Source organism: Bos javanicus, chromosome X (assembly GCF_032452875.1).
Source record: "Bos javanicus breed banteng chromosome X, ARS-OSU_banteng_1.0, whole genome shotgun sequence".
Lineage (NCBI taxonomy): Eukaryota > Metazoa > Chordata > Mammalia > Artiodactyla > Bovidae > Bos > Bos javanicus.
Window position 1 is genome coordinate 135,735,472 of NC_083897.1, and position 14,416 is coordinate 135,749,887.

The 14,416-nt window shown below is 35.9% G+C and overlaps 1 protein-coding gene across 2 annotated transcripts in view; it reads right to left on the minus strand.

The window, feature by feature from the left end:
• The window catches only part of GLRA2 (glycine receptor alpha 2), a 208,477-nt gene that overhangs the window by 158,190 nt on the left and 35,871 nt on the right, over positions 1-14,416 (minus strand). The window contains exon 3 of one of the 2 annotated variants that reach the window (XM_061408130.1): positions 6,297-6,364. In XM_061408130.1, the coding sequence (XP_061264114.1) occupies positions 6,297-6,364 (68 nt within the window). Of the gene's footprint in view, positions 1-6,296; positions 6,365-6,459; positions 6,528-14,416 lie in introns of both variants that reach the window. The other variant, XM_061408129.1, reaches the window with a different exon arrangement.

The window sequence follows — 14,416 nt, forward strand, 5'->3', positions numbered from 1 at the left end:
ACAGGAGTTATTGGAAGCTTTGGAGTTTTGTGTGAGTAAAGAATGGAAATGTGTGATTTGTGGAAAACCAAAACAGGGGCTGTTGGAAATAAAATAATCCAATTTGCATATAAATAGGTACTAGATAGACCAACTGTGATATTTTCTGAAGATTTCCTGAAGGAAAAAATGCAGTGTATCCACTATGTGACAACTACCCCTTTTATTTTCCTTCGGGTGGGAACCAATTATCCTTAATAAAAATTTTTGTGTGAGGGTTTATGAGATTGTTTCAGCAGGAGGTAGGAGAGAGAGGATGTCATCTCTTAGTCAATTCTGGAGGTAGAAAAATTCTAAGTATAGGAAGTAATGACAGCTGGAAATAACAGAGATGAATGGGTTAAATTTCTTAGGCCATAGGGAGACCCCCTACCCCGGAAGGAAACAGAATGAGAGAGGCCATGTAAAGTCAGAGAGTGAGTATTCAGCAACAAAATCACCAGGAGAACATCACTATAGTCCTCCTTTGAACCTGAGAATGATTCAAATATGCATGTTGAGAGATTTCAGAGAATATTACATTAGTGACATAAAATATGAAACATTGACCTTTTTAAAAAAATCTCAATATAAATTTTCACAGCTAATGTACATCTTTTAAAAAAGTCTTTCCCACAAGTTTTCTTCTCCAGTGTTTCCTACTTTTCTATTTTGAATTTTCTTCCAATATCAGAACTATAAAAAAGAGCACTGAATCTATCTTATCACAATAGAACCACTTAATGTCTAAGAGTTAGTTTAAAATAAATTAATTAGCCTGTTCATAAGCAAGGATAAGTGGAAAAGTTAGAGGAGAAAATATATTTTATGCCATAGTGACAGGAATTATATAAAATAAGACTTTTATTAGATCTTTTGGAAGTATTTTTTCTTTATAATGTATAGGAATTAAAATTTTCCTTAATTTTGTTCATGATGATGATACATTATTCCAGAATAAATGGCAACCCTTAAAACTTTAAAGAATAGAAAAGAACACCCAAGGATACAGAGAAGTAGATAGCCAAAGAAAAGATCTTCAAGGGCTGTGCCTGTATAATTCTTTCAGTTCACTATCATTTTCAATATAGGGTACAAATTTGACACATGATTTATCCATGCACTGCCTCTGTTTATTTACAGATAGGTTTTTTCTCTCAAGATATTCCAAACCACCAAAGATAGTTATATTGCTCTGTAGCCTTTCTTTGTCTTTATTTTTGCTTCTAGGTTTAATGAAATATTAAAGGAGAAGTAAACACTGAGAGACATACTTAAGTGCAGACTGAACTTTCTTTTATACTACCTTGTCTCTCCAGAGACAGATTCTACTTCAAGTAAATGACATATCTCCTTGTATTAAAATTTGATTTTCTATGATTGACTCCTTGGGTACTAGATTAGATAATGGAAACATTTAAATTAAAAATGTATGTGTATGTGTGTGTGTGTATGTGTGTGTATATATATATATATATATTTATTTATTTATTTATTTGTGTGTGTGCATGTCTGTATGTGTGTAAATGCATACATTTATCTTTTATTTTTCAAAAGCTATGTTTAAGTCATAGAATCTTTATATATTCTTAGCACAGGTAATACAGGTACCTATATTCCATACTATTACTTCACATCAAATTTAGAATTTCTAAAGTTTTACTATTTTGGTACCTTCTAATTCTATGCCCATGCCACAAAGATTGTTTCCTTAAATTGAATTATTTTGTTATATTTAGTCTAGCGTTTGTACTTGGGGATTGCAACTCTATCTCATCCGCATTCATACTGAACTTCACTACTTCTCTCTTTATTTTATATGTATATATTTTTCAGTCCAATTATGTCATAAAGTTTTCTCTTTTTTATTTAAATTTATTTATTTTAATTGGAGGCTAATAACTTTACAATATTGTATTGGTTTTGCCATACATCAACATGAATCCACCACGGGTGTACACGTGTTCCCCATCTTGAACCCACCTCCCACCTCCCTCCCCGTACCATCCCTCTGGGTCATCCCAGTGCAAAGATATGCTTTGTGGATTTTTCATAGACCTATATGGCATTTTGGTTTTAACTTCCAGCTACCCTGCAGTAATGTTTTCATCATCTTGAGTTTGTGCTAGCTTTGAATATGGAAAGTTAGCTTTGAATTTGAAATTATGGGAGGAGCAGTTGCTTTATGATCAATTCAGGTTTTAACATTGCATTTTAAATTTAAAGACGAGGTCACCTTGCATCTTAGATTAACAAAATGTTAGGTTGATTCTTGGTTCTCCCTTAAGAAGTTAGAAATAAAGAATGTAGGTACCTGCTATTCCTGGTAAGTTAGCATATGCAGCTGTAGAATGAAAAGGAGCCTGTAACATCATTCCAGCAGTTACAGCAACCATACAATCTCCTAAGGGGCTATCTACATACATCTTATCCAGTTCTTTGGGAACATGATTTCAGGTTGGAGATAAAACAACTCTTCACCCTGCAGCAGTAACCAGCAGAAGATGTGGAATTTGGGGAAGATTCTGGGGAGCTGGAATCATATTCTAGAGATACTCTCTGAGTAGACACATTTTGTACACTTTCAGCTCTTTCTACCCCCTCCCTGCTGCTGCAATCTATTTCCTGCTGCTTTGGCATGGGGAATGTTCCAGCACTCACAGGTTCAAGCCACATTCTGTTCACCCACATCCTTCCAGGCAGTTATTTGGAAGGTTTGAGGAGACTGTCTCTTCTCCGTTTTCTAATGGCCCAACCTTGGGGACAGCTGCATGCAGATGGCATGCAAATATTCTTGACCTTTACTGACACTATCAGTATTCCCGAACTATGCCTTTGTGTTAGGAAGGAGGGGCTTGTAAATACACCCGTCATCCAGTAAATTAACTTGCCATCACTAGCTAAAGAAAAAGGGGAAAGAAAGAAAAGGAAATGGTAAACTTACATACCAAAACTAAATTATAACCTGTCTCATCATACACCCCTTTCTGGTCTAATGAGTCTTTTGGAATCATAAACAACAACAGATAATTGTCCCACTGAATACTCTTAACACAGGGTCAGCTAGTAATGACCATCAACAGATCCCTGTGACTTTTAATGAACAGAAGTATATATTTTGAAATACTGTGTATGACCATAATGATCCATAAAAATATTCCTTAGAATAACACAAATATATTGTCCTATGAGTGCATGTCTTCAACACTAATATACCAAAGGAGTAAGAGGCAATATGAGTCCCTGTGTGAGCCTGTTCTTTGCAGGGAGTAAGTAACAACAGTAATTTAGTGGGATTTCATCAAGCACAATAGGGCACACTGGACAGCACCAAAAGAAAGTCATACTGAGTTCTTAAAACAGATACTTATTGCCTTTTATTTAGAAACAAACATCCAAACTAAATTCTTCAATAATGCTGCCAAGTGTTGTGGGATAAGAGTGGGATATGAGAGAAATCAACATGTTTAGAAACTCAAAATTCTGATACATTCTTGGAAAAAAATCATTCCAGAAAACATAGGGAAAGCAAAACTATTATTCTCCCCCCCATTCATAGCACTAATCAACATCCTCAGTAACTACATGCATTACAGTGCATAAAAACTAAGAGTCTGATGTCTTGTCAACTAAAGAGTTAAAGGAAGAATTTGTTTCTGTTTAATTTTTTTTGACCATCTTTTGAGCCATATTTTGTGAGTATATTCATGAGCACAGAGTCTCAGGGTTTTGGTAAGGGAAACTTGGGCTCTGATGACACTCTCTGGGTGCATCAGGTAGATACCTAGGCAGAGCCTAAAAGATCTGGAAAGGTAAGATCTTTTCAAGGTGAAGCAATTCTCATGTTCTTATGATCACCTGCATAATGTCTAGTTAAATAATGATGCCTTACATCCCAAAATTGACAATCTATGGCCTGTGGGCCAAATTTGGCCATAATCTGTGTTTATAAGTAAAGTGTTTTTTTTTTTTTTTTTTTGGAGAACAGCCACACCCATTTCCTTACTGTTGTTTATGGCTGCTTTTATGCTGAAAGGGTGGGATCAAGTAGTTGTGACAGAAATTGTCTGGTCCTCAAAGTCTTAAGTATTTACTGTCTGGCATTTTAGAGAATGTTTGCTGGTCCCTACCCTACATGACATGAGAATTTATTCTTTGATTTAAGCGTGGTAGAGTTTCCAAAAAATTTTTTTAGTTTCACACAAGAGCCATGATTGAAGAAAATAAAGATACTTTTTAAAAGCCAAATTCAGTTTGTTATTACATCAGAAGCTAAGAATTAAAATAAAAGAAGCATATAGGCATCATTCTTCTGATCATGCGATTCAATACATCTCATACAGCAGAATAGACAGGCCATTGATATTACGCTTGGGCAACGATTTCCAAGTTTTCTCATAGGAAACATGACAAAGGACACTTTAGTAAGTGGCCAGGAAGCACCTAGGCAGCCCATTTATTAAACACCTTCAGTAGCTCTTAAAGACACAGGAAAACAAGGATATCCATAGTTTTCATTTTCATCTCCTTAAATGTTCAGCTTTATCTTACATTAATGAACATTGAAAAGGTTTATATTTACATTTTTGATTGAGGATAAGATGCAATGAGGAAATTTAATCAAAGCAACTTAGGGGTCTAATTAATGCAATCAGCATTAGGTCGTGCAAGTATTGTCATTGAATGCCATCGTGTAAAGCTGGAGATAGTGATTTGGGCGGCTGGAATATCTGCCCCTCTGTTATCAAGATAAAACCAAGAGGGGAGGACAGACACTGAATGCCAAGTCCAAAGTTGGAGTCTTCTTTCCGTGTTGAGATTCTCTTATGAGTTAATTAATAATCCTATCAAAACTATCTTAGTTGAGTAAAATTCTTAATGCACTACATATGGTCGAAGTCCCAAAAGTTTCATTTCTGGACAATGCTGTGTCTGAATAATATTAAAATGGATGGTGGAGTTGTATTATGTCTGGCTTGCCAGTGGAAATGAATGTTGAGGTAAATTATTCTTTTCTAACATCAAGAACATCAAGAAGTACAGTAATTTGTTAAACGCAATACTATAGTCTAAAAGAGAATTCATAAACACAGTGGAACACCATTTTTTACTTCTCAATGGCACTATGCTTATTATTTCATTTCTTGAGTGTTTCTAGGACGTCAGCCACCATAGTACTTAGTCAAACTCAACTGTATTTTATTTTGATCTCATCCAATAATACAACTGTGTACTTTACATATACAGGTGGTGCTAGTGGTAAAGAACCTGCCTGCCAATGCAGGAGAACTAAGAGATGCTGGTTTAGTTCCGGGGTTGGGAAGATGCCCTGGAGGAGGAAATGGCAACCCACTCCAATATTCTTGCCTGGAAAATCCCATGGACAGAAAAGCCTAGCAGGCTGTAGTCCATGGGGTCGCAAAGAGGCAGACATGACTAAAGGGACTTAATACAACAACATACTTTTACATAGTCATGAAAATTAGAACCAGTCAGTGGACTTAAATTATATAGAGGCTAAGAAAATATTTCACTCAAAATGTAATCTCCACCCTGTACCCTAGCACTCTAAGGTTACTGATCTAATGGGCTGTGTCACAGGCAACAATACCACTTTGACACCAGTAAAGAGTCTTTATTTTAAAGTATTTTAAAATATCTCAATTTTAAAGTATCTGAAATCTTTTTCATGTATGTGAAACATGTCTGCACTTAGAATATGATTGGGTTTTATTAGTTTTATATTTATTTTGGGGGGAGGGAGTCATGCATGTTATGTAATTCCTGTGGATTTGGAACAACTTTCTACTGTCATCAAATTGGGGTGTGTGTGTGTGTGTGTGTGTTCATTTTACAGTCAGCTTCTTGGCATATATCTTAAATGTAGCATGTCTGAAGCTTGATTATGTTAAAGTGTCCCATTTTATGAAAATATCTCCTAAACTTTGAAATTTGTATTTCTGAAACATTGGAGATGCAAATATTTAAATATCCTTAATTATGCACCAGCTCATTACTGATAATTCTACCTAAATATAACCAAACATCAAGTGTTTCCAAAATTTCTCTGGCATGATGGATGAAAGATTATTGAATTTTAAGCAAATTAATATTTGACTAATGAATTCCTAAGGTGAAAGAGTATAACTAATTGCTTTCTAGAGGTGAATGAACTTGGAAATTAGCACTCAGTAAATGTCGCACAAATGTACAACAGTGCTCTTTGATCACACATCCCATTCCTTCACACGATGGCTTCAATGCTCAGTCCCACTCACCATTGTAGTTTCTGCTATTGACCCAAAGCTGTTGATAAATATGTTGCAGGTAACATTTACAGGAGGTCCTGCAAGTTGAACAATAAATAGAAAATTTGACAGGTTGTGTTCATGGCATAATCAAGTCATGTTTTTCTCTTGCCAGTGGCATTGTAGCACTTACCATGGTGGTTTCTGTGACTGATCCAAAACTGTTGATAAAAATATTGCAAGTAACGTTTACTGGAGGACCTGCAGAACGCAATAAAAATGTTGCAATAGACATTGAAGCAAAAATACAGCTCCATCAACATCTGTGCAAATGACTAGAGATGTAAACAAAATTAAAACGATGGTGAGATTGCAAAAAAAAAAAAAAAGAGAAAGTTTTACCCAGAGAGGTTCACAGTAATAACATTCCCACTAGCATTTCAAATAATGACAGTTTAGCAATGATAACTTACCCTGAAGAGTTTTGGACTTGGAAAATATAAGCTGAAGACTATTAAATGGAGTTCATTGTCAATAGTTGTGATCAAAATTGCCTTTTGGATGAGTGGCTTTCTTTGACCTTAGGCTCATCAACCTTGTAGATGTCAACAGTGGGTACATATGACGATGAAATAGCCTGGCTCATGAGTTCAAATGGAGCTACATTTTGAATGGTGGATGGGTCAGGAATATCCACCTCCTTTTATGGAATACCCTTTAAATCAATGGGTCTAGTTTGATTTTCATGATACCTCTGAATTTACCCCATTCCTTCTTTATACCCTGTGACTGCCTAATGAGAAATGATGTATAGAAATACAAAACCAAAGAAAATTAGCTCACCATATGCAAGACAGCAAAAGAGACACAGATGTATAGAACAATCTTTTGGACTCTGTGGGAGAGGGCGAGGGCGGGATGATATGGAGAATGACATTGAAACATGTAAATTATCACATGTGAAATGAATCGCCAGTCCAGATTCTATGCATGAGACAGGGTGCTCAGGGCTGGTGCACTGGGATGACCCAGAGGGATGGGATGGGGAGGGAGGTGGGAGGGGGTTCAGGATGGGGAACACGTGTACACCCATGGCTGATTCATGTCAATGTATGGCAAAACCAATACAATATTGTAAAGTAAAAAAATAAACAAACAAATTTTTTTTTTTTAAAAAAGAAAGAAACCCAGCAGTGTCACTTAATGTCCAGATTGTTACATCAATAAATGTAGTAGAAAGCAAGGTTTAGTTTCCCTGGTGGCTCAGACGGTAAAGAATCTGCCTGCAATGCAGGAGACACAGGAGACGTGGGTTTGATCCCTGGGTTGTGAAGATCCCTGGAGAAGGGAATGACTACCCACTCCAGTATTCTTGCCTGGAAAATTCCATGGAGGTTTATTAATCCTAGATGTACTTTGAACAAAGAGCATGCTTTTTCCTCCAGAGACATAGGGAACAACTCTCTTTTCCTCTTGCCCTTTGTTTCTCCTCCAAGCAAGCACTAACCAGCCTGACCCTGTTTGGCTTCAGAGATCAGGTAAAATCAGGCACGTTCAAAGGGTACAGCGACAAACTCTTCACCCTCTGACCATAGATGAATCACTTTCCAATGACTTCGAGTTTCATGTTATGCTGGGCAATGTATTTATTGCCCTCATGTGGTTTCCACATAATACTTTCTAAGATACGAAATGGTTCATGTTGCCATGAACCATCTATTCACTCATTGCTTTCTCCTGTGTCAGTATCCTGGTTCAAGCAACACCCCAGTTGGCTCTGTTCACAACAAGCAGGTAGGATCTGAATGAGGAGGAGTTTGGCTTGAAGCCTCCTTCAAAGGCTGATAGTAAAACACAGCTGCAGCAATGCTTGAGTGCCATATTTTTACTTCTCAAGTCCATGTTGAGTTCTCAAAATGAAAAAAAGAAAAGGGCTCAACAGCTAATGTAAATTTCCAGGCAAGGAAACTTTTGGTAAAAGAAGCAACAAAGAATTTGGATAAAAGAGATGTAGTAAGCTGTTTTTCTTTTTAATATAACTAACTTATCTGCTTTTAATGAAAAAATAGTTTTTTTAAAAGTGATTTTGGGCATCAGATCATAAACATCACCATATTACCAAAACATTTTTCAGCCTACATCTTTGAAATATTCCACGTCTTTTTAGTTTATCCCCTTGTTATTCATCATCTGCTAAGATGACTTCTTTTCCATGGTCACTTCCTGCTCTGCTTTATTTTGTTTTCTTATTTAGGTTACTCAAAAAAAAAAAAAAAAAAACCAGCAAAAAAAAAAAAAAAGAGTCTCTTTCTTGTCCATAGATTTTTATTCTATAACAAATATATTTTTATGCTGCTGATACTGCTGCTAAGTCACTTCAGTCGTGTCCGACTCTGTGCATAAGAGATAAAGTAGAGAAGGTAGAGTCAAGTCATGAGAAATTGTGTGTAAAAAATTACTTTTTTTCCTCTCTTCACAACAAGATATTTCGTTTTAGATGGTCCAATTCAGGGTGGAAAACTTTCATGGATTTTTGTATATGAGATAGAAAATGAATAATGTGGGAAAAGAAACAGGAAAGAGAGAAACGTGATCTTAAAAGGAGGAATTTGAAAATCCAAATGTAGGTTTTCTTGTACTGTAGATTATCTGATTGTCTGGCCTCCCCAACTGGCTTGGAACCAATTAGAAAGCTGGGCCATACCATCATACATCTGTTTTTATCCTTCCCAGTACATGGCAGTGTGAGTATACTGCTAGAATTCAAAATAATTTTTAAGTTACCACATACTGACACACTGTACTGAGCACATTTAAAAAATTGTCTGTTTTAATCCTCACAAAAAAGGAATTGTTTTAGTGCTCCAATAAACATTTTCAGATGAGGAAACTGGGGGTTAGAAAAATTAAGTAACTTGCTTAAAGTCATGCCACAGTAATTAAAGAAGCTGAGACTCAAGGTCTCATCATTCTGATTCCAAAATCCTAAATTTTCAATCACTTTGCTGCACTAGATTCATTGCATAATATCCTCTGACCTGCAAACCATGTTATTTTTCATTGGTTTATATACTTCTGGGATAATTTGATCCTTTACATCTGATCATTTCATTGGACACTGCCTTAAGAATCATTTGCATTTGGATATAAAACCTTGGAAATGAAAAAAGAAGTAACTTTCACATGCATGTATTAATAATGAGCTCACATATATTAAAACCTTACTGTATGCCAATAAGTGCCTTATTTTATTCTTCAATAATTACATGCTACCATGTCTCCCATTCCCATTCCCAGCAAAATCCCGGGCTGGATGAAGCACAAGCTGGAATCAAGATTGCAGGGTGAAGTATCAATAACCTCAGATACACAGATGACACCACCCTGATGGCAGAAAGCGAAGAGGAACTAAAGAGCCTCTTGATGAAAGTGAAAGGGGAGATTGAAAAAGCTGGCTTGAAACTCAACATTCAAAAAACTAAGATCATGACATCCAGTCCCATCACTCCATGGCAAACAGATGGAAAAACAATGGAAACAGTGAGAGAGTTTATTTTCTTGGGCTCCATAATCACTGCAGATGGTGACTGCAGCCTTGAAATTAAAAGACGCTTGCTCCTTGAAAGAAAAGTTATGACCAACCTAGATGCCTAGGCATCATGTTAAAAAGCAGAGACATTACTTTTGCTGACAAAGGTCCATCTAGTCAAAGCTATGGCTTTTCCAGTAGTCATGTATGGATGTGAGAGTTGGACTATAAAGAAAGCTAGCACTGAAGAATTGATGCTTTTGAACTGTGGTGTTGGATAAGACTCTTGAGAGTCCCTTGGACTGCAAGGAGATCCAACCAGTCAGTCCTAAAGGAAATCCATCCTGAATATTCACTGGAGGGACTGATGTTGAAGCCGAAACTCCAATCCTTTGGCCACCTGATGCAAAGAACTGACTTATTGGAAAAGACCCTGATGCTGGGAAAGACTGAAGGCAGGAGGAGAAGGGGATGACAGAAGATGAGATGGTTGGATGGCATCACCAACTCGATGGACATGAGTTTGAGCAAGCTCTGGGAGTTGGTGATGGACAGGGAGGCCTGGCATGCTGCAGTCCATGGGGTTGCAAAGAGTTGGACACGACTGAACTGATGAACTGAACTGAAAGTCTCCCATTTTATAGATGAGGAAACTGAGGCACAAAGGAAATTCATTGATTTTCCCAAGGTCACAGAGTTTGTAAGAGGCAGAAATTGCCTAACTTTAGGGACACCTTTTTTAACTAGAAGGATAAAATGCCTGAGGCCAATAAAATCACCCTGAGGATAGAAGTTACCTGAATATGGGACAATGTCTGCAAGTTCTTTGGGTTGAATAATAGAATTGTTTTTCACTGTTAAGAGTTATCCTGACATGTGCCAACACAACCTTCCATCTGTGTTTTACTAAGGTGTTCTAATTAACAGTAACACATTCTTAGATATGATCACCAGCAAACAAATGTGTTGTATAAACTGCAGAAAGAGTTAACAGTAGTTAAACTCATCTAATTGGTTTATCAGCAAAGATACTCCAAAGTGAATTTGATGAGAATTTGACTGGGAAGAAGAATTATATAGACATCTAATCACTCATATCACTATTCTCTCCTTCCTTCCTCCCTCCTGCCCTCAACAGAACCAAAAGTTGACTATCTTAAAAGATCAACAAACTTTACAAACTTCCTCTAATGGGATAAACCTCAATTGGCCATGATGCATAATCCTTTTACTATGCTGTTGAATTTGTTTTGATACTATTTTGTTGTAGATTTTTGCATCTATATCCACAAAGGTTATTTGTCCTTAATTTTATTTTCCTGTGGTGTATTTATCTGTCTTTGGTGTCAAAGTAATTTTGGCCTCATAGAATGAGTTAGGAAGTATTCTTTTCTCTTTTATTTCTTGGAAGAGTTTGAGAAGGGTTGGTGTTATTTCTTCCTTATGTGTTGTAAGAATTCACCAGTGAAGCCATCTGGTCCTAAACTTTGTTGAAAGGTTTTGAGTTTTCAATAGATTTATTTATTTGTTATAGGCCCAAGATTTTTCTATTTCATCTTGAGTCAGTTTAGGTAAATTATGTATTTCTAGATATTTGTCCATTTTATCTCACTCAGGTCAGTTCAGTTGCTCAGTCGTGTCCAACTCATTGTGACCCCATGGACTGCAGCATGCCAGGCTTCCTTGTCCATCACCAACTCCCGGAGCTTGCTCAAACTCACATCCATCGAGTCAGTGATGCCATCCAACCATCTCATCCTCTGTTGTTCCCTTCTCCCCCACCTTCAATCTTTCCCAGCATCAGGGTCTTTTCCAATGAGTCAGTTCTTTGCATCAGGTGACTAAAGTGTTGAAGTTTCAGCTTCAACATCAGTCTTTCCAATGAATATTCAGGACGGATTTCCTTTAGGACGGACTGGTTTGATCTCCTTGTGGTCCAAGGGACTCTCAAAGAGTCTTCTCCAACACCACAATTCAAAAGCATCAATTCTTTGGTGCTCAGCTTTCTTTATAGTCCAACCCTCACATCCATACATGACTACTGGGAAAACCATAGCTTTGACTAGACAGACCTTTGTTGGCAAAGTAATGTCTGTGCCTTTTAATATGCTGTCTATGTTGATCACAGTTTTTCTTCCAAGGAGCAAACATCTTTTAATGTCATGGCTGCAGTCACCATCTGCAGTGATTTTGGAGCCTAAAAAAAAGTCTCTCACTGTTTCCATTGTTTTCACATCTGTTTGCCATGAAGTGATGGGACCAGAAGCCATGATCTTAGTTTTCAGAATGTTGAGTTTTATTTAGGTTATCTAATTTGTTTACAATCTTCTTTTATAATTCTTTTTACTTCTGTGAGGTCAGTAGTAATACCCCCACTTGCATTTCTGATTTTAGTTATTTGAGTCTTTTTTTTCTTTGTCAGTCTAGGTAAAGGTTTGTGATTTTTGTTGATCTTTTAGAAGAGCCAGATTTTGGTTGTATTGCTTCTCTAATTGCTTTTCTATTTTTTTCTCTACTTTGATCTTTATTATTTATTTCCTCTGCTAGCTTTGTGTTTAGTTTGCTCTTCTTTTTCTAGTTCCTCAAGATGTGATATTACGTTATTGATTTGGTATCTTTCTTCTTTTTTAGTGTAGGCATTTACCTTAAAAATTTCCCTCTGAACACTATCAGTGCATCCCATAAGTTTTGGTATGTTGCATTTTTGTTTCCATTCTTTAATTTCCCTTGTGATTTTTTCTGTAACCTGTTGGTTATACAAGAGTGTGTTATTTTCCAAATATTTGTGAATTTTCTGAGTTTCCTGTTCTTAAAATTTTTTTTAAAATTCTTGTGGCTGTGCCATGCAGCATTCAGAATCTGTGTTCCCTGACCATTATTGAACCCATACCCCCTACAGTGAAAGTATGGAGTCTTAACCACTGGACCACCAGGGAAGTCCCTGGTTTTCCTTTTATTATTGATTTTTAGCTTCATTTGACTATATTTGGAAAAGATATTTTTATAATTTTAATCTTTTAAATTTTATTAATATTTACTTTGTAACCCAATATGTGGTCTATCCTAGAGAATGTTGCATGTACACTTGAGAAGACTGTGTATCTCCTGTTGTTGGGTGGTGTATTCTTTATATGTTTGTTAGGTCTAGTTTGTTTTTAGTGTTGTTCATATCCTATATATCCATACCAATCTCTGTATTGATGTTCTATCTATTACTGAAATGGTGTATTAAAGTTTCCAACTATTACTGGAAAAGTATTATTTTTTCTATCAGTTTTATTAAGGTTTACGTCATTATTTTGGGATTCTGTTGTTTGGTACATGTGTTTCTAGGACTGTAATATCATCTTGATGATTTGACTCTTTTATCAATGTATATTGTCATTCTTTGTCTCTTTTAAGAGATTTTGACTTATGTTAGCATAAGTCCTCCACTCTTTTGGTTACTATTTACATCGAATATCTTTTTCCATCCTTTCACAAACTACTCATGTCTTTGGATCTAAAGTGAGTCTCCTATAGACAGCATATAATTGGATCATAGTTTGTTTTATACAGTCTTCCTATCTCTATCCTTTGTGTGAAAGAGTTTAGTGCATTTACATGCAAAGTAATTACTTATGTAAGGAATGACTTCTGCCATTTGGTATTTGATCTCTATATTTTACAGCATTTTTTTCCCCTTTGTCTATTGCCATCCTCTTTTGTATTTAGTTGATTTTTTCTTTTAGTTAACTATTTTGATTCTCTTTTATTTCAAAGAGATATACTTTTTAGATAGTTTCTTTGTGGTTACTGTGGGGATTACATTTAAGATCCTGAATTTATAACAATCTAGTTTAAATTGATACCAACTGAACTTCTATAGCATATAAAACTCTACTCTTATACAGTTACATCATCCTCCTTTTAGGTTTTTCTTGTCACAAATAGTATCTTTATTTATTATACATCGAATAGCATAGAACTTTATTTCTTTGTTAGGCTTCAAGTTACTGTCCAGCATCCTTGCATTTCAACCTGAAAGACTCCCTTTATCATTTCCTGTAGGGTAAGTCTAGTTCTAATGAACTCTCTCAGCCTTTGTTTATCTCTGAATGTCTTAATTTATCTTTCATTGATGAAAGATAATTTTCCTGGATATAAATTTTTAGCTACAATTTTTTTTTTTTTTAATTTCAGCATTTTAAATATATCGTCTCTTGTAGTCTGGCTTCCCAGGCTTCTTCCGAGGGATTGGCTAATGATTTTATTGTACATCCCGTGTGAGTAATGATTTGGTTTTTTTCTTGCTGTTTTAAATATTCTCTCATTGTCTTTGGCTTTCAGTAGTTTGATTGTAAAGTTTCTCAGTGTGAATCTCTTTGGGCTTCCCTACTTGATGTTCATTGAAGATTGTGGATTTGTAGATTTCTATCTTTCATCAAATTTGAGATGCCATTATTTCTTCAAATATTCTATTCAAAGATTCTTCCTACCCCTCTCTCACTCTCAGAATGTGTATGTTGGTCTGTTGGTGTTCCATTGGTCCTTTAGATTCAGTTTAGTTTTCTTTATTCTTTTTCTTTTATGTTCCTCAAACTCAATAATTCACTTACCCAATCATCACATTCACAGATTC